Raw genomic sequence first — 26,224 nt, forward strand, 5'->3', positions numbered from 1 at the left:
AATGATTATCGTTGAAACAGGCGCTAACCAGAATTTCAAGTAGCTTGACCCTTATTAACTCCAAAACTACTTAAGCCACAACATTAATCTTTGCAGTAGTCTTAGAGGATGCCAACATTAAACATTACAGCGAATTTCAGCACTGTACATCGAAAAATGTGTAGGATATTCGATGATTTGCCTTAAAACGGGCGCAAATTCTATGACGGTGGTTTGACGCGTTTTCAACACCTTGACCCTTATCAACTCTAAAAGTACGATAGATACAGCATTCATCTTTGCAGAATTCATAGTGGATACGAACATGAAACAGCCCAGCGAATTTCAGCACTATGCATACAAAAATGTGTAAGATATTCGATGATTATCTTTAAAACAGTTGATTCGAATTTGATATAGCTTGTATCCACTGAAGTAGTAAACCTGCAACATTCATGAAAGTGCTCTTACGGGTCTATCCATCAGTTGAACAACACTATTCCGATATGAAATTTTTTTTTTAATTTTTTTCGCAATAGAAAATTTTGTTTACAGAAGTGAAATTTTATTTACAAACTCAAAATTTTGTTCTCAAAAGGGAAATTTTGTTTGCAAACTTGACATTTGGTTTACAAAAGGGAAACTATGATTTCGTTTGATGTTTACAAAAGAAATTGTAGTTCGTCGTGTTTCCGCCAAAGTTTTCACCTAGGATTGTTTGGCATTTTGATAGTGCATTATAAAAGTTTTCATAAAATCAACACCGAACATCTACCAAGCGTTTTCTCATTCCCCGCTACTTCCTAAAACAAATTAATGAATGCTTTTTGGTGTGGCAAGAAAAACATAAAACATGTAGCGTATTACGTTTTTCAATGATCGTCTTGACGTGGCTGCAGTATATATCTGCTAAATTTCAATTCGCTTGTATGTAAAAGTAAATACTAACATGCGATCACCTGTAAAAGACAAGGTTATTACGCGCTATACGTCAAAATAAAGAGAAGTTTTTCGGCATTGTCTGCTACATGACTGTGGTATTTGTCTGCTAAATTGCAAATCAATTAATTTAGTCCACCATTGCGACAATTAACAAGAATTTATATTTCCTAAATCGAAGTGTCCGACGAACATTTGCTACACCTACAGCTAAATCACGCAATTTGGGTTTGATTGTAATGCCAGTTGATGTAATCCAGTATTTCTATGATAAGATCGTTTAAGAACTAAGAATCAATCGCCAAATCAAGGCAAATTGTACCGCATATCTACATAGTCCTCTTGCGACACCATGCGAAAAATTGGAAATTTGAAAACAAAATTTCAAAACGAAAATTTCGTTTTCAAATTTTTTTTTTGTGTCGGACCGTGCTATAGGGTATAGAGTGGCAAGGAACACTCGCATGCTTAGACGATGTGATTGTTTATGGTAGAAATTTCAACGAAAACATGCAGCGTCTTGAAGATGTTCTTTCACGCCTAGAGTCGGCTGGACTTACACTAAAGCCAACGAAGTGCGACCTGTTCAAAGATGAAGTGCGATTCCTTGGCCACATAGTGTCAAAACATGGAATACGATGCGACCCCGATAAGGTACGATCGGTTACAGAATGGCCAGTACCAAAATCTGTAAAACAGGTGCGTCAATTTGTGGGTCTTACTTCGTATTACAGAAAGTTTGTTAAAGATTACGCTCGTATCGCCTCCCCCTTACACAAATTGACAGAAAAGGGACGTCGTTTTATCTGGACGGACAGTTGCCAGCAGGCGTTCGCCAGCCTGAAAAGAATTCTGACAACAGCTCCAGTCCTACAGTATCCCGACTTTAGCCGACCCTTCGTGTTGGACACCGATGCCTCGGTTACAGCCGTAGGTTGTGTTCTCGGTCAGGAAATTGACGGTAAGGAGCATGTGATCGCTTACGGCAGTAGATCATTGAGCAAAGCTGAAAAGCATTATTCCACAACTCGCAAGGAATTGCTGGCCGTCATATTTGCGACTAAGTTGTATCGCAGTTATTTGCTCGGATCGAAATTTTTGTTGCGCACAGACCATTCATCCCTTCGCTGGCTGTGGAGATCCAGGGAACTATATGGACAATGTGCTCGGTGGGTTGAACACCTGGCTAACACCGGCCCGGAAAGAAGCACACAAACGCAGATGCGCTCAGCCGGAGGCAACTGAAAGATGACGGATTTCCTTACGCAGTTCGTGAGGAGTCATTGGAAGAGGTACTCGCACTTGATTTAAAGGCTGAGTACGGGTATGAATCCACCCAAGTAGCAGAAGCGCAGTATGGGGACTTAAGTTTGCGTCCTGTAGTGAAATGGGTGCAACAGGGTATAAGGCCGTCTTTTCGCCACGTTAAACGCATGTCGGCAGAGACAAAACACTTATGGAGCCTTTTCGAGCGGCTATCATGTCACGGTGGGGTGCTATTCATTACTGACCCTGGTGCGGTGCCAGGTTTAAATGATGTACAGAAAGTGTTGATACCCTTTGCCATGCGCAGCGAAGTGCTGTCCGCGTGCCACGACCAGGTACATGGTGGGGGACATTTGGGAATGGCTAAAACCTTGAGCAAACTGTCACAGCGTTTTTACTGGCTAAAATGGAGAGAGGAGGCCGAGGCTTATTGCCGTAAATGCGAACACTCAACGAAATAAGAAACCAACCACTACCACCCGAGCACCGTTAGTTCCATCACAAGAAATGCGACCGATGCAACGCGTTGAGATTAATGTGCTTAGTCCACTTCCGTTAACCAGGACAGGATACCAGTATATCCTAGTCGCTTGTGATTTATTCACAAAATATGTCAGAGCGTGGCCTATGCGGCATCAAATCGCACATGAAACAGCGAGCATTTTGTTTCACAGGTGGCTGACGGTACATGGGGTACCTGAGGTGATTCACTCCGACCAAGGAGGGAATTTCGAAAGCAAATTATTTGCAGAACTGGTGAGGTTAATGGGTTGTAAAATGTCAAAAATTACGTGGTTATTGTCAAGGTACTTTATATTGTGACGTCATTGTTGGATTGTCATGTGTAAATTGGTGGACAGTCGTAATGGAATGTTTATTAAACAAATGGTGGCAGACTGTTAACAGCTATTTTGCAGCAGAGAAGGAAGTTGAAAGAAAACAAAACGCCAATTAAACTAACCCGACAGCGTCGCCCGAGAAATCAGTCTAGGGTTAGACGCGACATAAAAAGACCCGAACGACGCCATATTACCCCGCAAGCAACGATGGAGTCAAACGCAACAACCGCACCATCATAACAATGCTCCGCAATTACGTCCAACGCGATAATAAAAAATGGGACGAAGCACTTTCGACGGTGGTGGCTTCCTACAACACAAGCCGACATGATAGCACGGGGATATCCCCTCATTTTCTACTTACAGGACACGAACTGCGCCTAACTGCGGATCTCATTTCTCCAGATCGCGAAGTGGCAACGACTCCGCTGGTTTATTTGGATGGGCTACGAGCTCGGTTGCGGCTGGCTGAGGAAGTAGCCAGAGAAACCCTGACGACCCAACGAGTTCACATGCAAGAACAATACAATAGACGACGGCATGGACACGAAATCAAGAAAGGCGACATCGTTCTGTTGGAGAATCCGGTGGTTCCCCCTGGCGAGTGCCGAAAGTTCATCAGACCATACAAAGGCCCTTTCAAAGTTATCGAACAACACGGCTTGGTGAATTACCTTATTGAAGGAGAGGATGGGAAACAGCAGCAAGTACATTTCAACCGCTTGAAAAAGGCAAACATGCCTTACCATGAAAAAGAGCGCCGAAACACGCAGCCGGATGAGCTCGGGCTGCACGACACAGACAATTTTATTATCTACACACCACAAAGCGAAACACGCACGGACGCACCCACTGCGCAGGATACAGGGTTGCCTACGCGGCTATTGATGGACGTTGGTCACGTTTGGGCGCCGACATAAATAATGCTGCGGCGACGATGAACGATAGCCGGCAACAGCGAAATCGGCGACAAACCAAATTTTATCAAGCGTCCTAACGGAGTAGGACAATTTTTAACGTGGGGGGTGTAAACGTCTTTGTTCGTTTTGTTTTTCACGCTTTGTTTCTTTATGTATTTTCACTTCACTTTCACGTTCACTCACTTATTTCCTTTGTTTCCTGTCACTCTCACCCTTTTTGTTGTATTTGTAATTATTTTGATTTTTAATCATTTTTATACGCCCGAGCAGTCACGCTTGGCAAACGTGGGCAGCGGTGATTGGTTCAAGTGCTGGTGGCAAAAATGACAGGCAAAAAGCCGGCAGTTCTCTGGTGGTGGCGTTTTGCAAACACTGTTTTTGGTGAGAGATCGTATGATGTGAATTGTTGATGAACGCTAGTTGTAGTGGAAACTTAATGACTTGTCAATAGGACTGAGAGGACGTATCATGTGAACATGTTGGATAAGTTCGCGTGAAACCTGCGATAAAACGTTAGACGAACAGACGACCGGTTGTTCCCAGGTAAGTCTTATGGTTGGCGCCAGTGATACCAACGATGCGTGACGATGAGGAGTTACTAGGAATCAATTGGACCGAAACCCGACGACCGAACAAATGACATAAGTGCTGGTGCAACAAGAGCTTGAATCCTGCATCGTCACTGAATGTTTTAATTAAAAAACAACTTAATTTGCCGAAGTTACCTAAAATGTGCCCCTGCTTTATTGGTTATGTTGTTTTACGTCACTCGGCTCCTCTTACAAAACAATTGAACCTAACGCACAACACCTCTAGTACGCTGACATTTTCGTACATGTTTAGATGAATATTACGCAAACAATACAAGAGAAGTATTGTTACATCATACAGACGTTTGTAAATGATTGTTACAAAAAATCGATCATTTTTGAAGCGCTTAAACAGGCTTGGACTCGCCTAGCCCAGCCGTCCTGGAGGTTTCGGCACAATCATATGAACCTTGAAAAAAAGCTGAATAATAATAATTCAGAAAGAATTGAGACGCAAACGAATCGACAGAAGAACTAACAGCCACTGTCCGGCGATGCAAGTCGAAATAAACGAACTGAAACGCGCGAATCTACGCAAACGTGACAGTTGTCCCGCGATCCCTTCCACGTTTGTAAACCTGATTATCGACAGGGAATTATTGTGCGTCCGACCAGACAATGTCTGAGTCGTAAGAAAATCGTAAAGTCTTCAGTAGTATAGGGTGACAGAGTAGAGAACAGGGAGACTTCCTTCCTGTCTCTCTGCTACTCTTTCCGGTTCGGGAGACAGGAAAGAGTACTCTTTCCGGTCTCTTTCGTATGCATCTCAAAGGGGGACTCCTCATCTAGAGTGAAAAGAAATGGCGCAAGTGGACACTGGATAACTAGGTGTTACCGGTGTCGAACTCCAAGAGAATGGAAAAATCATCATAACAATCGAATACTGTGACGATGCCATTCACCAACAAACCATCCCCAATTACCGGTCAAGTAGACGTTTGTCTTGTGGTTGAATTAAAAGTCTTTCATAGAAGTATACGCTAAAGCACGGGTGCGCAGCATTCCGATACGGTGTCATGGATCGCCCGTGTTGTTAAAAACACGAGTTGGGCACAGGAACGACTGTAAGTTCTTTACAATGTGATACAGTTACCGGTTCCACCGCCAATGTTAGGGACGAACAAATAGACCTGTCGGAGGGGTTGCGAATTGTTCGTATTTGTCAGATATCTGGCGATGCTACTTGCTGCAACCACCGGTACTTGTTCGTCTTTATTCATGAAATAACCTACGTATTATTTACTGCTTGCTACAAGTTTTATTTGCTACGAAAAGAAACTTGCCATCGTTCTTATTGTGTTCCAATCACGAAATTACGCTGTTCTTTATTATAAAACACGATAGACAGGCTTTAAACTTAAAAAGAACCTCTATGATGTAACAAAGACGCTTATGCTTGAAAGTCAGGTGGTGGCGATTTGGCGGGAAAGTAATCACTTAGTAACCGATATTGTAGCGAAAAACGGACATCATTCTCCCAGTATTTCTGTACATTGCTTTTTGCTCTGTTGTGAGTCTGTTGGTTTGCTCACCTTTATCTGTGTGGAAAAAGAAGATATGGACCCCCCCCCTGCCCTTGTCATTCGCAAAACGCCCCGAAATAAATCATGCCCGCGTACTTAGAAGTCCCATATAAAACGCTCCACAAGAAATCCTTTAAACGCAATTCAACCAAAAACATTTCCTACAAGCTATAGTGGCGCAAGGCTCCTGAAAGGACGGTGTTCCAATGTATTTCAAGGTTGACTGGATAGATCGCTGTTAACAATATACAGCGTATGGGGTCGATGACGTAATAAGGCGAGTTCGTTTCGTGCGTACACACCGCGAAACACGCGTGCTGCTGCGTGGTCGAGTGAGAACGCGGCGCCAATTTGTAATTCGTCCGTTCGCCCGTTGTGAAGCAAAGTCAGTTACTACGTTCCGAAAGCGATCAATCTCGATAATATTAACATATTCACATCATCTCCATCCGTGTGGAACAACCCGACGAAATAGTTGGTAAGTTTGTATCAGAGTGATTGACGGAGGTAAACTTATTCCTGAACATAACAGTTTTTCGACAGCAAGTGGCAGCTACTTGCATTCTTCAGCCGTCGGATGAAGAATCCCGAAATCAAGTACAGCGCGTTTGATCGTTAACTGTTGGCACTTTACCCATGGGCTGCAGATGCAGCAATCAGACATAAAACTACTCACCGGGTTCTTCAGCAGTTTAATCTTCTCGGATAGATGTTGGACTCCAACACTTGTCAGGCCGCATCCACGCAGATCCACTTGTTCAATGTTTCGGATGCAGTCGGCCACGTAAACCGCCCCACGGTCTTCTATATTGTTGTATGAGAGGTTGAGCATCTTCATCTGAATGAAATAATATCCAAGTAAAAGCATGGTGTGAACAACAATAACACAAGGAATCAAACAAATAATGGCATATATGACGTACCGTTTTGTTTAGAGTTTGTTTCATATAAATATAACGGCGTGTTTAGGTTGAAATACAAAGTTTAAACAAACCTAAGTTTCATTTAGTGAAGCGAGTTCACCACGTGCTTATCACCCGCCCTTGACTTTAAAAAGCGCAAAAAGTTGAGAACCAATATAGTAATCCAGGTGTTTACACGTTGCTAATAACGGTCGGGATTTGTGGCCAGGATTTCCTGGTTTCAAAACGGCGATAAAATCTCAAAACATAAGTCCTGTTTAGGTTTGTTGGAAAGGCTTTAACATCATTTTAATAGAGTTTTATCAAAAACAACATTCGGAAAATCGATCGAAAGTTTAATGGCGACCGCATTATCAAAAATTGCAGCATGCTTCCTTGTTCAGACAAAAACATCCATCAATATGAAAAAATGGCTTTGAAAAATAATCCAGCCACCACTATTAGATCAACAATCCATTTTAACGCAGATCCACTTGTTCGATGTTTTGAATACAGTCGGCCACGTAAACCGCACCACGATCTTCAATATTGTTGCCCGAGAGATCGATCAGTTTTAGCTGAACGAGGTAATATCAAATGTGAACAACAACAATACAAATGGGTGGTATTGAAACTATAGTTTGACAACGCGAAACAAAATAATAATAATTATTTAACTTTGGCACAAATATTTTTTCTCCCGATATAAATAAATGTCTCATTACGCAGAAAACTTAAAAGTTGATGTTTGTGTACTCGTGTGGAACACACGACGATGTAATTGTGGGCTTTGTATCAGATTGAATGACGGAGGTTTCCTGATGATAAAACTTTTAACGACAAATCAATTCAGAACTAGCCACCCACTGTAAAACCAGCTTGCTGGAAAATTGCACTGTGTGTAGAACTAGCTTGCAGGTTGTGAACTAGCTTGCAGGTTGTGAACTAGCTTGCAGGTTGTGAACTAGCTTGCAGGTTGTGAACTAGCTTGCAGGTTGTGAACTAGCTTGCAGGTTGTGAACTAGCTTGCAGGTTGTGAACTAACTTGCATAATTAATGGCGCTTGGCTTTTGCATCGCAGAAATCGACATGATTTTCTCCAATTTTCAATGACGAAATATCGATGCGCCAACATTTCAAAGACTAAACTCAATTACGTAAGTTGGAGTTAGAAACCAAGTTACATCGAAGTTCGGGTTAGGATAAAGAGATGGTTTAGAACTTTGGTTATCAACCGTTTTTGTTTTTCGCTTATATAATTACATTCAATTTGATTAGCGACGCCACTTTCAAAACTGCAGGATGTTTCAACAAAAACATTCATAAATATATGAATTAAACGATTAATATTCAGATTTAATAAAATTTCCAATATTCAGGTTTCATGAATATTATGAAAACGATTGTTACGTCATACAGGCGTTTGTAAATGATTGTTACGAATTATTGATAGTGTGTTGCAGCGCTTTAAGTTGGCTTGGACTCGCATAGACCAACCGCCTTGGAGGTTTCGTTGCAATCATATGAACCTTGAATAAAAGAACTGAGCAAACCAATCGGCAGAAGAACAAACAGTCAATGTCGGACAATGCAACGAACTTCATACGCGCGAATCTACGTAGCCGCGACAGTTGTCCCGTGATCCCTTCCACATTTGTGAACAGGGAATTATTGTGCGTCCGACCAGACACCGATGTCTGAGTCGTAGGAGAATCTTCATCTAGAATAAAAAAAATGCCCAAATGGACACTGGACCACTAGGCGTTAAGGATGTAGAACTCCAAGAGAATGGTAAAATCAAACAGCGAATTGCTCGCGCTTGTCCGTTATTTGGCGATGCAACTTACGTATTATTTAATCCTTGCTACAAGTGTTTGTGCAAACAATTCTTCTCTATATTTAATATTTCTGTTGTTTTGTTTGTTTTAACACAACCCAATATTTCACTGATGTTCATTTTTACATGTATTTACGAAGATTTCAATACTATTCAATTTGCTAGATGGAAAATCTATGCGCCAACAGTTAAACAGATTTGTACTGAACATGGCGTTTGTAAAAATACCAACGTCACTAACTACAGTAAGCTACTTCAACAAGACTAGATTTGTGTTACACGATAAAACGTGGCTTTACTCGAGATGTCAATGGGAATGAGCGGACGTATCATGTGAACATGTTGGATGAGTTCGCGTGAAACCTACAATAAAACTTAATGACTTTGCTCGGGATGTCAATGGGAATGAGCGGACGTATCATGTGAACATGTTGCATGAGTTCGCGTGAAACCTGCGATAAAACTTTGGACGAACAGACAACGGGTTGTTCCCAGGTAAGTTTTGTGGTTGGCGCCAGAGATACCAACGATGCGTGACGATGAGGAGTTACTGGGAATCAAGTTCGACCGAAACCCGACGACCGAAAAAATGTCATAAGTGTTTCTGCAGCAAGAGCTTGAATCCTGCATCGTCACTGAATGTTTTAATTGAAAAACAACTTAATTTGCCAAAATTAACCAAAAATGTGCCCCTGCTTTATTGGTTATATTGTTTTACGTCACTCGGCTCTTCTTGCAAAACAAATGAAACTAACGCACAACACCTCTAGTACGCTAACATTTTCGTACATGTTTAGATGGATATTAGGCAACAATACAAGTGAAGTATTGTTACCTCATACAGACGTTTGTAAATGATTGTTACGAAAAATCGATCATTTTTGAAGCGCTTAAACAGGCTTGGACTCGCCTAGCCCAGCCGTCCTGGAGGTTTCGGCACAATCATATGAACCTTAAATAAAAGCTGAATAAAAACAATTCAGAAAGAATTGAGACGGAAACGAATCGGCAGAAGAAACAACACCCACTGTCCGGCGATGCAAGTCGAAATAAACGAACTGAAACGCGCGAATCTACGCAAACGTGACAGTTGTCCCGAGATCCCTTCCACGTTTGTAAACCTGATTATCGACAGGGAATTATTGTGCGTCCGACCAGACACTCTCTGAGTCGTAAGAAAATCGTAAAGTCTTCAGTAGTATAGGGTGACAGAGTAGAGAACAGGGAGACTTCCTTCCTGTCTCTCTGCTACTCTTTCCGGTTCGGGAGACAGGAAAGAGTACTCTTTCCGGTATCTTTCGTATGCATCTCAAAGGGGGACTTGTGTCAGGGAGATACTCACAGTTACTCATGAGCCTTCGGTCTTGATTGGGAGTAAAATAAGATTTTCCTATTGTTTATCTCTTTCCGGTGTCGCAATCGTGATTCTATTTTTATCTTGAGCGTGTGAACTTTGTTTGAGATGTCCGCGCCAAGGTATTCGGGGTCACACGCAGTTCACTGTGTGGTCGTGTGGCGTTTGTGAAACTATCTGGTGAATTGTTTCCTAAATGCAACCGGTTCACGATGACATCACGCGAGATGCGACGAGATAAACAAACAATTGTTTGTCGATCAGTTGTTAATTGTATCCGCTAGCGAAAATTCAACGTGCCTCGTTTTGAGAGTTCTTGAAACGCACAAACATACAAAGACTTGGTACATCGTGCGTTCGTATTGCCCCTCGCTTGACTCTTGCCCATAAGTTGGGTTTGCAATCTTGGGAGTATTCAGGGTCAAGGTCTTCGGTGACCCTGAATACCTCAACGTTGACCAGATTGCGTGTGGATTGTTTTCGGGCATGTATAGCACTGACGTGTTCGTGTAGGTATAGTTGCTATCTCTATCACAAGACCGATGTGTTTATCGCGGCGGGCTGCCCTGAACATGGACTCATAATTTTAATGACATCACGCTAGATATGTCCTATTTACGTTGACTGGTTGGATTTTCTGTCGATCGGAATGTTTTTTGTCGGTTCAATTCGGTTCAATTGCTACGCTTTTTTGCCACCCGTCATGTGTAACATGTACTCGTTAAAGTGACCTCAATGTCTTTGTTAGATTTGACGTTGAATCGTTCAAGACACCTGTCTGTAAATTCGATTGGTGGGCCACAAGATCTTAGGTGGCTGAGGTCGCGCATCGATTGTTAACATATAGTATTGCTGTGTTTGAGTAAATAGACGATCTGTACTGAAATATATTTCCAAAGACAAAACAAAATCAGACGCCATCGATCAATTATAGCAAAACGACGTGTTGGCCACCCTAAGGTGTAACATACATTCGTATACTGATGATGTTTAGATCTAGGCGGAATAACCAAGCGGTTTGGCATTGCAAAGTACACGAATCATCGATTGCCTGCTATTGGTCCTAATTATGTATCTTGTAAACTTATCCAAGACATCAGCAAAACGAGAGGATTGAAGTAATGTGAAGCTTTGTGTGTCATTATTAAAGCTGTGTCTGTGACAATTGATATTCCACCTATGTTGCGTTTCTTGGTCGTAAATGTTCAGGAATGCGCTTAAAGTGCAAGTAACACGGTCATGGCAACTTTGCGTAAAACTAATGGTTTATCCGCAATAAACATATTTCCAAAGTATTTCGGTTCTACGACCAAAAATTGTAAACCTGCGGCGACCAAAAATTGTAAACCTGCGGCGACCAAAAATTGTAAACCTGCGGCGACCAAAAATTGTAAACCTGCGGCGACCAAAAATTGTAAACCTTTTGGGCTGTAGCGAAATTGACGCCACGTAGGCGCTCGTGTCAAAAAAATGCATTGTTTACATAGAAGAAGGCATCTTATATTGCAGATATCGAATAGTTTCAAACATAGGAGAATCCGCGTTACGTCAAAGGTCGGGACAAGGTTTTTCATCATACAAAAATATGTCCCTGTGACGTCACAAATTCGTTGCTTATCTGCCCCTAACTATGGGAAGACAAAAGGGAATAACAGCAAAGATACTAATCTGTACTTCGATAAGCCGGAGATGGTGCGTTTCTTTGCCCAGTGACATCACATGACGTAATTTTGTGTGTGATTTCACAACTTTAACCTTATCTTTGAGTTGGGCAAGTGCCTGGGATACTCAAAAATTTACATATATTTAAGCTTTGATAGCTGAGGCTAATCGCGCACGCGGTTCACCATCAATTTAATGTCATGGTCGTGTAGTGTCGTTTGTGCGTCTATCTGGTGAATTGTTTCCTAATCCCTTCACGATGACATCACGGGAGAGGCGACGAGATCAACAAACAATTGTGTTTTCGAACGGTTGTTATTTGTATCCGCGGCGAAAATTTTGCATTCCTCGTTTTGAGAGTTCACTCGTTGGTTAAAAGGCACGTACATACAAAGACTTTGGGTACATCTTGCGTTCTTATTTTCCCTCGCTTGACTTGTCAAAAATATGCAATGCATTCGTATGGTGTTTTTGCTGTTCGATGTACAGCCGCAAAATATATATCCTATGTATTATTCGCTTGTAATAGATTGTCGTGACTTGCGTGTTTTTTTCAATTGTTGTACCATTTCAAGAAAATGCTACATGTCACTAACATCAAAATGCTACATGTCGCTAACATCGAAATGCCAAATGGCACTAACATCAAAATGCTACATGTCACTAACATCAAAATGCTACATGTCGCTAACATCGAAATGCCACATGGCACCAACATCAAAATGCTACATGTCACTAACATCAAAATGCTACATGTCGCTAACATCGAAATGCCACATGGCACTAACATCAAAATGCTACATGTCACTAACATCAAAATGCTACATGTCGCTAACATCGAAATGCCACATGGCACTAACATCAAAATGTTACATGTCACGAACATCAAAGTGCGCAAGTGCGGCTTAACGCACCCAATGTGTTGTGTATTTGCCCGCTTCCGTTTCAGAACACCAATATTTAATACAATGGTAAGATACAGCGAACAAAAACCCGATGGTGTACGAAGCAGCACGCAAGTTCGCGATGTGATTAAACTATGCTAGGCAATTCGCTTGTTTTGCAGATGTCATAGATATGCGAAATACAAAGTTGGGACAAATCGCGGGCACTACAAGCGATTAATCGTGGTACTTGTTCATCTTGATTCATGACATAACCTATGTATTTGATTCATGACATAACCTATGTATTTGATTCATGACATAACCTATGTAATTGTGTGATGACATAACCTATTTCTTTTTTGCCACAAGTTTCATTTGCTACGAATAGAAACATGTCATTGAAATTGCATCATGTTCGTCGTCCCCGCGATCGTGAAAACGCGAACTTCCGATCTGCGCATCGCGTAAAAAAATCTGGAACGATAAAAATGTCCGTTCTACAATGTGTCGGTTTCCCCTCACATAAAAAAAATTTTTTATTAAATTTTATTAAATTTAATTGAACAAAAATCCGATATCTTTCGGATTCTTCAATCTCGCGAATCGCACCAAACTGAGAAGTATCGTTGTAGTAAATCACAGGTGGGGCTTGAATGCGAGCGTTTCAGTTTGCTAACATTTAAGCGCGCAGTACACTGAAAAAAAAATTGGGTGTCTAGAGGCCAAATATATTGGGTGTTTGCCACAAACCATGTTGGGTTCATTCGTGGGGAAACCCAATAAACTTAACTGGGTTGTAAAAACCCAAAATACAGTTTGGGTTTTAGTGTTCAATACCCAAAATACAGTTTGGGTTTTTAGTGTTCAATACCCAAAATACAGTTTGGGTTTTTAGTGTTCAATACCCAAAATACAGTTTGGGTTTTTAGTGTTCAATACCCACAATACAGTTTGGGTTTTTATTGTTCAATACCCAAAATTCAGTTTGGGTACTTAGACTTAATGCATTACACCACAGGAACTTTTTGGGTTGCTAGAACCAAACATCATGCCACTTTTGGGTTACTGCATCCTGCCTGGTAATTGAGGATATAAAATGCAAACGTGATAATCATTATAGACTGCAATTTATTTGCAGCGTTTCACATGAACACAACAAACGCAAAAGCTGTGGCATAGCACAAATGTATATCGTACAGGTGCTGAAATCAAATTGTAAAAGTACATACTAGAGCCATAAAAAATCAATGAGAGCTGCAGACAGTAGTGCACACTGTTTCGACCTGTAGGGTCTCACCAGTGCATCTGGTGACTGCAGCACTAATCTAGCATTTTAACCAGCAGGCACTGTGTCCGCCACAGTCACCAGATGCAGTAATGAGACCTTGCAGGTAGAAACAGTGTGCACCACTGTCTCAGCTCTCGTTAGTTTTAGTTTTTAAACATCAAGCAATATTTACTTTAATCTTTGTAGTTACATTACAGTTTACAGTGCCTAAATGAGGTTTAAAGACATTGCCAGTTCCTTGACACTACTATAAGCCCCAGGAACATACATCTTTAACCAATACAATTGTAGAAACTGCAAAGCACGTAGCACATGTGGACAATATTCGTAATTTAGCACATAATAGTACGCAAACATTGAAATGATTGCCTGGATCAATGACTTCACTTCTAAAGTTGCCACCTTCTCACAGAAGATTAAATATTTCTTAGGGATATTAATTGATCCGTAGACTACCAGAAAAGGCTGAAGACGATCAGGTATCTCATTGAAGATGTCATGATGAGTAGTGTTGGCCTGTCAATACAAGTAATAGCAGAAAAATGAATTAAAAGTACATCTGAATTACAATTACACATCTCAGCCTTGGAAAATGAATGTTTATTAATATTCGACTTCAAACAGTTAATTTAATCATTTACCATCTCATCAGAACCCTAGGCTAATTATGTACATATAAATATGATTTACCGGGCAAAGATCGATCAAGTATTTTTCGGGTCCACATTCCTTTTTGGTGTTGCAGCGTAACAGGTTACATAGTAACCATACCCCAATGATGATTACAGTTTCTTAAACAAATCACATATCATAACTTTATGGTGTCCACTGTACAAACTGTTTACTTTTCAATTTTAAGCAAATTTGGTGTGGGATTTTCTTCCAAAATATACTGCTTACGAAACTCAAATGTTTCGGTCATGAGCTCAGAAATAACTTTTTGGTTTCGGAGCACTTGAGCTTTTGAAAATTCTGTTTGAAGCATCTAACTCACAATTTGATTGATACATATACTTGGGACAAAATTTGCATAGAAATGTCCATAAATTTACCTGTTGCTTTTCAATGTTGGTGGATTTATCTGTACTAATGGAAACACGTTTCACTTTCCTTCTTTTTGCAGCACGTGTGTTTGCCACTCCACTTTTGTTATTATTCTGTCTTTTTGATAATGGCTTATCATTTTTCAATTTTCGCACTTGCTTCATTTGGCTGTTTATTTTCTGGCTTATTTTTCTTAGCCAAAACACCTGTACAAATAATACCTTCTAACAACCATACATCATGTTTTTTTAAAACTAAACCAAATATCATTAAATGTACACAGACCTTCGCTTCATCTGTACTGAGTGTAAGACAAGCTTTTCCCTGTTGTATAAGTGCCAAGACAGCCATTTGGCGTATTTTTCTTCCAGGATGCCTGAAAAGATTTTATTAAGGGCTTTATTAAGTGTAAAATTTGGCTGCATCAACACACCTTTCAAACTCTCTCATTACTCTGATCAATTCAGAAGTTATTTCTCTTTTCCCCATTTCACTTATTATTCCTGTCCGAAGCAATTCTTTTGCATGATAGCCAAAGTTACATAAGTCGATAGGAAACATTTTTGGGATTGGTTTCACTGAGTCACTGGACACAAAACTGCAATCTGAATACTCCTCAAGGCTTTCATCAAATTTGGCGCCTTCATAAGGTATTGTGGGCCCATTGCTATCTTTATCTATGTCTGAAGGCATTTCATCTTCTGCATCTGAACTTGAAAAAATTGGTTCTGTGTCAGCACATGATGCTGACTCTGTGTCAGGGCAAGATGCTGACTCTGTGTCAGCGCAAGATGCTGACTCCGTGTTAACACTAGACAATGATCTAGTATAATCCCCCAAACTCATTTGTGCCTTAAATGCTGTAAATATCTTGATCATGTAACCACATGGTACATTGGGCAAAAGCCTTGCAAAAACATCAATGCTATTTATTATTGTCATTGCTTGGCCGTCAATTTTTGCATCTGCATAAATAAGAAGTATCATTTCCCTTTCAACTGCTTGACTGATCTCACTCACATATTTGGGGCATGATTTACCTTACCAAGATATGTTTTAATAAAATTGAGGCATAGGAAAACGTTAGATTACAATATATACTTGACAAAACAAACCTTTGAAGGCATTGCACACAGTTTCACATTCCAAGCAATCAACATCTTCCGATTTTAGTATCTGGCGAATAACTTCTACCAATTCCATTGTACTTATAGAGACCATTGTAGGTTGCAGGCAGTATTATTTTTTTCAGCTTCACTTAAATCACGCCCTGAAATAGGATTAGAGGACACAGGAAAAATTTAAATTGCCACATACAAACTGTTTGCAAATGCACAACGAATGACGAGTTGCGTTACTAAATCCGTCTGAGCGACAACACGAGGTGCATTGCGCGGGAAAAAATACTTAAAAAATAAACCCAAAGATGTTGGTTTGGGCATTGCATGAAACTTCCCAAGCAATAGACAAATATTTTCAAACCCAAAATGGTGGTTTGGGCAATGCATAAAATTACTCTAATAATAGTCAAAAATTATTTAAATACAAGATGTTGGTTTGGGTGTTGTATAAAATTACCCAAACATTTTAGGTGAAATACTTTTGGGTTTTCCTTTACCCAATGTTTTTCCAAAGAAAAAAAAAGTTTACCCATTTCGTTTGGGTGTTCGAACGCAAGTAGTTTGGGTTTCACAAAAGTACACCCAATTGCTTTCAGAATACAACCCAAGTTTTTTTACAGTGTATAGGTGTTCGTCTTGCGTCTACAGAAGTATAGTTGTAGGCGGTTAAACTTGCTGACAACATTTAGCAGCATGTTTTTAATTACTGCAAAATGGACGCTTAAAGACTTAAAGAAAGTCACATACATACAAAGACTTTTGTACATCCTTACGTCTCTCGCCACAATCGGCGTTTCGGTTAGCCGTACGTTCTTACTGGCCTCGCCTGACCCTTGCTTGTACGATGGATTTGCAATGTTGAGTGTATTCAGGGTCAAGGTCTTCGGCGAGTCAGGTTGCGTGTGGATTGTTTCGGGCATATGGCGAACTGTCGGTTAATTTGCTATCAGCATCACACGGCCGATAAGATATATCGCGGCAGGATGCTGTCTGAATGCATTCATAATTTTTATGACATCACGCTGGTCATGTCCTGTTGTCTGGGCTGATTTCCCATCGCCATGTTTTGTAGGCCACTTGTTTCCTTTTTTGCGATTTCTGGCCATGTAACGATATGTACCAGGGATGGTCAACATGGCAGCGAATACAATCGTCAGGAAAACGTTCGATTTGTGTCGAGTTTCGCAAAGTAGTTCGCGGTTAGTCGCCTTACGATCCTGAAATATATTCGCGAAAATCACAACAAAATCAGACGCGATCGTCCAGTTAAACGATCGGTTGATCAATCTTGATCAACGTATTGTCAAACCGTGATATGTAACGTACATTCTTGTAATGATGAATCCAAATCCAGGGTGACTAACCAGGCGGTTTGGCGTTGTTAAGACATTTGGTAGATGCCTGTTGCATCACAACAATTTTCATTTGGACGGAATTGAACGCGACAGCCCGTTACTTGGCAAAATAAGGTTTAACCCTTTAGGCGGACATGTAGAAATGCGCATGGGGAGGTTTACATTCTCACAGGAATCAACGTCAGATCTCAGCATCGTCATGACCTCTACTGCAAGCAAAAATTGTTGTGTAATTGTATCATTATGTGTCCCAAAGTTGACCTTACAAAACGGCGCTTAAGACTCGCCGTGCAATCAGCGTGTCTGGCAATGCGACCCACGCCTGTGGATGTACTGCGCACCTCAGTGGCTAATAATTGCGTTCCTGGCGTTGTTTGCGTGTTGGCTTTGCCTATAAAACCTGCGCACTGTTTTGTATCAATACACTTGAACTGTTTGTGACTGAAGAATACAACAGTTATTTGGCGACGAGGACGGGATTTCTGGTCATGGAGGAGCTTGTGGAGATGATGCAACGTCAACTTAAAGCCCAAGAGCGTCAACGTGAAGTTCAAGAACGTCAACGTGAAGTTCAAGAACGTCAACTTGAAGCACAAGAACGTCGACACCAAGAACAACACGAAGCCCAAGAACGTCAACATGAAGAACAACAACGTCGACACCAAGAACAAATGGAGGCGATGATAGCAATTCTGGGAAAGCCTCGCTCGAGTGAAGGATCGACGGAAGGAACGGCATCAACGGTAACTCACCTAAATACGCCCAATTTTTTGCCTTTTGATTCGACTTTAGAGCTGTGGGTTGACTACTGGTCCCGGTTTTGCACGTTTGCCAAAGCTCATTTGGTACCTGACGATCGACTGGCCAAGGTATTTTTGACGAATCAATCTTCAACGGTGTACAAGATGCTTTTCAATTTGGCTGCACAGGAATCGCCACCAAGAGACATCAATGAGCTCACGTTAGAAGAAATCGTCCAACATATGAAGTTTCAGTTTGACCCCAAACGTTTCATAGTCCGCGAAAGGTTCAAGTTTTGGACCGACATGAAGCGCAAGCCGGGAGAAACAATTCAAGAGCTCGCTGTTCGCATTCGACAAAGCGCAGCAACTTGCGACTTTGCATCCATCACAGATCCCTTGGATGAAGCTTTACGCACTCGTTTTATCTGTTCAATTGAAAACGAGGCGGTTTTAAAAGCTCTGTTTAGGACAAAGGATGACGAATTGAGTTTTGCTCGTGCGATTGACATTGCGGTTGAAACCGAAGATGCTGCCAAAGTGGCTAAAGAAACTGTTTACGGGATGCAGCCATCGACTTCGGTGTTCAAGGTACGTGCTACAGCTAAGCCGTGGGAGAAACGTAAAGTGGATTCGAGGACGGTGCAATTACCTGAAGGGAGGAAATGTTATCGATGTGGCAAGACTTCGCATCAGGCTTCCGAATGCCGTTTCAAGAATGCAACCTGCCATTTTTGTCACCTAACTGGGCACTTGGAATCCGTTTGCCGCAAAAAGATTCGACAGCGCTCGTCCCATGGCGTTAAAAGAATTGAGAAACTGAATTGCGTTTCCAGTATTGAAGCAGCCACGCCCAAGTTGGAAGTTCCAATTTGCATCAACGATCGTTCGCTGAACATAGAACTTGATACAGCTACCGGCGGAAATTTTCTGTCAAAAGAAACATGGAAGAAGATTGGTTCTCCACAGCTGCTCAAAGCAACGTCCCAGTATCAGTCTGCAAGCAGGCACAACTTGCCGGTAATGGGCACATTTACGTCTGCTACCAGTTATGCAGATTCCAGAAAAGTAGCTTACCTTCATTTCAACGTCTGCGACATTCCACGTTTGAATTTGGTGGGGCGGAACGAACTACAGAAAATGGGTATTTCGTTGGACAAAGTGATTATTCCGTGACTGTCAATTCACAATTGGAAGTTCATCGTCACCCATTGCCATTACCAGAAGATTTAATGCGGAAGTTAGGTGGTGGTTATGGCTTCACGAAGATCGATTTGGCGGATGCGTACAATCAAATCAAGTTGGGACCAGAAAGTCGGAAGAAGCTTGCTCTGAGCACACATCGCGGAGTTTTATTACAGAACGTATTGCCTTTTGGTATCAGTTCTGCGCCAGCTTATTTTCAAGAAATTATGGATGATATCACTAAAGACCTACCGGGTGTAGCAGTATATCTAGATGATATATTGGTCAGTGGTTCGTCTGCCAAGGACCACCTTCACAATCTCAAACGTTTGTTGCAACGGCTCCAAGACAAAGGCTTACGTTGCAGGAAGCAAAAATGCAACTTTGCTCAACAGCAGGTTGAGTACCTTGGCCATGTTCTCTCCAACAAGGGCATCACGAAGGGTTCCAAAGTCGACGCTGTACAACGTATGCCTGCTCCGCACGATGTACCGACGCTGCGGTCTTTCCTTGGATCTGTACATATTTATGCAAAATTTTTGCCTGCAGAATTTTCAACTGTAGCAGAACCACTCTACCGTCTCACAAAGAAAGGCATTCCTTGGAAATGGAGTCAAAAAGAAGAACGTTCTTTCAATCAGCTGAAGGACTTACTATCCAGAGACCAAGTGTTGGTTCATTTCAATCCATCCATTCCTGTTGGTATTGCCTGTGACGCATCAAGTGTTGGAATTGGTGCTACGTTGTTTCACCGTTTTCCCGACGGCAGTGAGCGACCAATTGCCAATGTTTCTAAAACTTTGACACAAAGCCAGAGGAATTACAGTCAAATTCAAAAGGAGGCTTTGTCAATCGTTTACGCTCTAAAAAAGTTCTTTCAATATTTGTTTGGAAGAAGATTCATCCTGATAACGGATCATAAACCATTGATGTCTTTATTTGGTCCGCAAAAGCCTACACCAGCTTTGGCAGCCAACAGGTTGGCTCGATGGGCACTTTTCTTGAACCAATTTCAGTACACCATCGAGTATAGAAAAACCAACGAACACAATAATGCTGATGTTTTAAGCCGACTTCCACAAGGCGATGATACAACTTTCGACGGAGAGGAAAGTGCTGATGACGTAGACATCGTTTGTGCCATCGAAACAGTCGGAATGCAAGTGCAAATGGACTCCTCAGCACTACGAAAAGAATCTTCAAAAGACCCAATATTGAGCAAGGTGATTCAATACACGCACGAAGGTTGGCCAAGACAATCTTCCGATGAAACGACGGAAGAATTCCGGAAAGTGAGTAATTTTCTCACTACGTCATATGGAGTTCTTATGTATGGCTCCAGAATCGTCATTCCAGCAAAACTACGTGACAAAGTTTTGCAGCTACTGCATTTGGGCCATTTCGGCATGCAGCGCATGAAGCAACTGGCCAGGACAGTGGTGTACTGGCCAAACATAGATCGAGACATTGTGGACATGTGTCGAAAGTGTGGCACATGTGATGAGCACAGAAACTTAATGCCGAAGGCTCCCGTACATCCATGGATACTACCCGAGAAGCCATGGAGTCGAATTCATGTCGACCATGCCATAAATTTTATGGGTTACAACTGGTTGGTTGTAATTGATGCTTATACGAAGTATCCATGCATTCACCGTACTCAAGCAATCACCGCTAAAGCAACAATGGATCTTCTCGACCAAGATTTCGCGCATTTCGGATATCCACACTCAATAGTGTCCGACAATGCACAATCGTTTACATCGGAGGAGTTCCGAAACTACTGCAAAGAAAGGGGGATTGTTCACCTTACAGGCGCACCTTATCATCCTGCGACCAATGGGGCAGCGGAGCGCTTGGTGCAAACTTTCAAGAAGGCATTACGAAAGTCTTCTGAGCCGCCCATGAACGCATTGAGAACTTTTCTCATGCAATACCGCCGTATACCAAACAGTAGCGGATACTCCCCAAGTGAACTTTTAAACGGAAGGCAAATACGAACAAAGATTGACACCATGATGCCTTCTCCAGTACATGATGTCCAGAAAAAGCAGTTGCAAGGAGTTAAACACGGTGTTTCCACTACACGCGTTAACAGGACATACAACGTCGGTGATCCTTGCTATGCACTGTATTACGGACCACGGCATGACAAAGACCCACGATGGGTTCCCGCACTGGTCATCAAACGTTGCGGAAGTCGAAGTGTTCGGGTTAAAGTTATTCCCCGAGGTCCGATATGGAGACGACATATTGACCAACTTCGACCCAGATATGCATCATCACAAGATGACGAGCCAGGAGATGAACCAGCAGATCACCCAACATCACGCGATGCATCCGATGATGAAGAGTCCGGTCGTGCCGATACGCGCGACACGGTCAACCCTAAGACTATCGTTAGTCCTGACAATACTCATTCACCTGCGGCGCAGGAGTTGTCACACGGGGAGAGTTTACCCCGGCGCTCGAAACGGCGTCCGAAGCCTCCCAAATTTTATGGTTATTAGTGTCATTTTGCGTTGTTCCATAACCCAATATTGGCGGGGAGGTGTTGTGTAAATGTATCATTATGTGTCCCAAAGTTGACCTTACAAAACGGCGCTTAAGACTCGCCGTGCAATCAGCGTGTGCAATTTCAGTGACATGTTTATATTCGTAGCAAATGAAACTTGTGGCAAAAAAGAAATAGGTTAAGTCATCACACAATTACATAGGTTATGTCATGAATCAAGATGAACAAGTACCACGATTAATCGCTTGTAGTGCCCTCGGTTTGTCCCAACTATGTATTTCGCATATCTATGACATCTGCAAAACAAGCGAATTGCCTAGCATAGTTTAATCACATCGCGAACTTGCGTGCTGCTTCGTACACCATCGGGTTTTTGTTCGCTGTATCTTACCATTGTATTAAATATTGGTGTTCTGAAACGGAAGCGGGCAAATACAACACAGTAGGTGCGTAAAGCCGCACTTGCGCACTTTGATGTTCGTGACATGTAACATTTTGATGTTAGTGCCATATGGCATTTTGATGTTAGCGACATGTAGCATTTTGATGTTAGTGACATGTAGCATTTTGATGTTAGTGGCATGAAGTATTTCGATGTTAGCGACATGTAGCATTTTGATGTTAGTGACATGTAGCATTTTCTTGAAATGGTACAACAATTGAAAAAAACACGCAAGTCACGACAATCTATTACAAGCGAATAATACATAGGATATATATTTTGCGGCTGTACATCGAACAGCAAAAACACCATACGAATGCATTGCATATCTTTGACAAGTCAAGCGAGGGAAAATAAGAACGCAAGATGTACCCAAAGTCTTTGTATGTACGTGCCTTTTTACCAACGAGTGAACTCTCAAAACGAGGAATGCAAAATTTTCGCCGCGGATACAAATAACAACCGTTCGAAAACACAATTGTTGTTGATCTCGTCGCCTCTCCCGTGATGTCATCGTGAAGGCATTAGGAAACAATTCACCAGATAGACGCACAAACGACACTACACGACCATGACATTAAATTAATGGTGAACCGCGTGCGCGATTAGCCTCAGCTATCAAAGCTTAAAAATATGTAAATTTTTGTGTATCCCAGGCACTTGCCCAACTCAAAGATAAGGTTAAAGTTGTGAAATCACACACAAAATTACGTCATGTGATGTCACTGAGCAAAGAAACGCACCATCTCCGGCTTATCGAAGTACAGATTAGTGTCGTTGCTGTTATTCCCTTTCGTCTTCCCATAGTTAGGGGCAGATAAGCAACGAATTTGTGACGTCACAGGGACATATTTTTGTATGATGAAAAACCTTGTCCCGACCTTTGAGGTAACGTGGATTCTCCTATGTTTGAAACTATTCGATATCTGCAATATAAGATGCCTTCTCCTATGTAAACAATGCATTTTTTTGACACGAGCGCCTACGTGGCGTCAATTTCGCTACAGCCCAAAAGGTTTACAATTTTTGGTCGCCGCAGGTTTACAATTTTTGGTCGCCGCAGGTTTACAATTTTTGGTCGCCGCAGGTTTACAATTTTTGGTCGTAGAACCGAAATACTTTGGAAATATGTTTATTGCGGATAAACCATTAGTTTTACGCAAAGTTGCCATGACCGTGTTACTTGCACTTTAAGCGCATTCCTGAACATTTACGACCAAGAAACGCAACATAGGTGAAATATCAATTGTCACAGACACAGCTTTAATAATAACACATAAAGCTCCACGCATTACTTCAATCCTCTCGTTTTGCTGATGTCACGGTTAAGTTTACAAGATACATAATTAGGACCAATAGCAGGCAATCGATGATTCGTGTACTTCGCAATGCCAAACCGCTTGGTTATTCCGCCTAGATCTAAACATCATCAGTATACGAATGTATGTTACACCTTAGGGTGGCCAATACGTCGTTTTACTATAATTGATCGATGGCGTCTGATTTTGTTTTGTCTTTGGAAATATATTTCAGTAACGCAAGACAATTACGCAAACTACTTCGCGAAAACTCGACCCGAATCGAACAATTTCTTGTCGATCGTATTCGCAGGCATGTTAACCATCCCTGGTACATATAGTTACATGAGTATTTGGTCCCGAAAGTTGCAAAAAGGAAACAAGTGACCGACAAAACATGGCGATCAACAGAAAATTAACTAAGTGACCAGCGTAATGTCATTAAAATCCATTTAGACAGCGTCCGTCGCGATACATCATTCGACCTATGATACAGATCGTCTATTTACTCAAACACAGCAATACTATATGTTAACAATCGATGCGCGACCTCAGCCACCTAAGATTTTTTGATCAGATGGATGCAATCTGGTCAACGTTGGGGTATTCAGGGTCACCGAAGACCTTGACCCTGAATACTCCCAAGATTGCAAACCCAACTTATGGGCAAGAGTCAAGCGAGGGGCAATAAGAATATTCAGGGTCACCGAAGACCTTGACCCTGAATACTCCCAAGATTGCAAACCCAACTTATGGGCAAGAGTCAAGCGAGGGGCAATAAGTTTGTTTCATTATACGCCGGCGTGCGAGCTATGCTTTTCAAGAACTCTCAAAACGAGGCACGTTGAATTTTCGCTAGCGGATACAATTAACAGCTGATCGACAAACAATTGTTTGTTGAACTCGTCGCATCTCGCGTGATGTCATCGTGAACCGGTTGCATGCAGGAAACAATTCACCAGATAGTTTCACAAACGCCACACGACCACACAGTGAACTGCGTGTGACCCCGAACACCTTGGCGCGGACATCTCAAACAAAGTTCACACGCTCAAGATAAAAATAGATTCACGATTGCGACACCGGAAAGAGACAAACAATGGGAGTGATCAATTTTACTCCCAATCAAGACCGGAAGGCTCATGAGTATCTGTGAATATCTCCCTGACACAAGTCCCCTTTGAAATGCATACGAAAGATACCGGAAAGAGTACTCTTTCCTGTCTCCCAATCCGGAAAGAGTATCAGAGAGACAGGAAGGAAGTCTCCCTGTTCTCTACTCTGTCACCCTATACTACTGAAGACTTTACGATTTTCTTGTCTTCATCTAGAGGAAAAAGGACACTGGACCACTAGGTGTTACCGGTGTCGAACTCCAAGAGAATGGAAAAATCATCATAACAATCGAATACTGTTACGGATGCCAATCACCAGCAAACCATCCTCAATTACCGGTCAAGTAGACGTTTGTCTTGTGGTTGAATTAAAGAACTTGCCATCGTTCTTATTGTGTTCCAACCACGAAATTACGCTGTTCTTTATTATGAAACACGATATGCAGGCATTAAACTTAAAATGAACCTCTATGATGTAACAAAGGCGCTTATGCTTGAAAGTCAGGTGGTGGCGATTTGGCGGGAAAGTAATCGCTTAGTAACCGATATTGTAGCGAAAAACGGACATCATTCTCGTCCCAGTATTTCTGTACATTGCTTATCGCTTTGTTGCGAGTCTGTTGGTTTGCTCGCCTTTATCTGCGTGGAAAAAGAAGATATGGACCCCCCCTGCCCTTGTCATTCGCAAAACGCCCCGAAATAAATCATGCCCGTGTACTTAGAAGTCCCATATAAAACGCTCCGCAAGAAATCCTTTAAACGCAATTCAACCAAAAACATTTCCTACAAGCTACAGTGGCGCAAGGCTCCTGAAAGGACGGTGTTCCAATATATTTCAAGGTTGACTGGATAGATCGCTGTTAACAATATACAGCGTATGGGGTCGATGACGTAATAATGCGAGTTCGTTTCGTGCGTACACAGTGCGAAATACGCGTGCTGTTGCGTGGTCGAGTGAGAACGCGGCGCCAATTTGTAATTCGTCCGTTCGCCCGTTATAAAGCAAAGTCAGTTCCTGCGTTCCGAAAGCGATCAATCTCGATAATATTAACATATTCATATCATCTCCATCCGTGTGAAAAACCCGACGAAATAGTTGGTAAGTTTGTATCAGAATGACTGACGGAGTTAAACTGATTCCTGACCATTTTATCGACAGCAAGTGGCAGCAACTTGCATTGTTCAGTCGTCAGATGAAGAATCCCGAAATCAAGTACAGCGCGTTTGATCGTTAACTGTTGGCACTTTACCCATGGGCTGCAGATGCAGCAATCAGACATAAAACCACTCACCGGTTTCTTCAACAGTTTAATCTTCTCAAATAGATGTTGGACTCCAACACTTGTCAGGCCGCATCCACGCAGATCCACTTGTTCAATGTTTTGAATGCAGTCGGCCACGTAAACCACACCACGGTCTTCTA

General features: G+C 41.8%; 3 protein-coding genes across 3 annotated transcripts in view; 1 reads left to right on the forward strand and 2 right to left on the reverse strand.

Annotated features, from left to right (window-relative positions):
- The window catches only part of LOC145906415 (protein NLRC5-like), an 83,539-nt gene that overhangs the window by 44,868 nt on the left and 12,447 nt on the right, over positions 1-26,224 (reverse strand). Inside the window, exon 5 of the mRNA XM_082993830.1 lies at positions 6,733-6,894. Coding sequence (XP_082849956.1) covers positions 6,733-6,894 — 162 coding nt within the window. The remainder of the gene's footprint in view (positions 1-6,732; positions 6,895-26,224) is intronic.
- On the reverse strand, positions 14,828-16,233 carry LOC145906237 (uncharacterized). Its single transcript, XM_082993666.1, has 5 exons — positions 16,146-16,233; positions 15,464-16,070; positions 15,316-15,406; positions 15,039-15,236; positions 14,828-14,971 (listed from the first exon to the last, which is right to left on the reverse strand). Exons 1-5 carry the CDS (start codon positions 16,231-16,233, stop codon positions 14,828-14,830), a joined length of 1,128 nt encoding a protein of 375 aa, XP_082849792.1.
- On the forward strand, positions 17,995-19,422 carry LOC145906238 (uncharacterized). Its single transcript, XM_082993667.1, has one exon. The coding sequence runs from the start codon at positions 17,995-17,997 to the stop codon at positions 19,420-19,422; it is 1,428 nt and encodes a 475-aa protein (XP_082849793.1).

The sequence above is a fragment of the Ascidia mentula genome, chromosome 6 (assembly GCF_947561715.1).
Source record: "Ascidia mentula chromosome 6, kaAscMent1.1, whole genome shotgun sequence".
NCBI classification, from domain to species: Eukaryota; Metazoa; Chordata; class Ascidiacea; order Phlebobranchia; family Ascidiidae; genus Ascidia; species Ascidia mentula.

Excerpts from the sequence above, each read along its gene's own strand:
- LOC145906238 (XM_082993667.1), top strand. The coding sequence starts at position 17,995 with ATGGAGGAGCTTGTGGAGATGATGCAACGTCAACTTAAAGCCCAAGAG.
- LOC145906237 (XM_082993666.1), bottom strand. The coding sequence starts at position 16,233 with ATGGAATTGGTAGAAGTTATTCGCCAGATACTAAAATCGGAAGATGTT. Across the intron at positions 16,071-16,145 it reads TGTGTGCAATGCCTTCAAAG|GTAAATCATGCCCCAAATAT; the intron begins GTTTGTTTTGTC and ends TATCTTGGTAAG. Across the intron at positions 15,407-15,463 it reads GTAATGAGAGAGTTTGAAAG|GCATCCTGGAAGAAAAATAC; the intron begins GTGTGTTGATGC and ends AAATCTTTTCAG.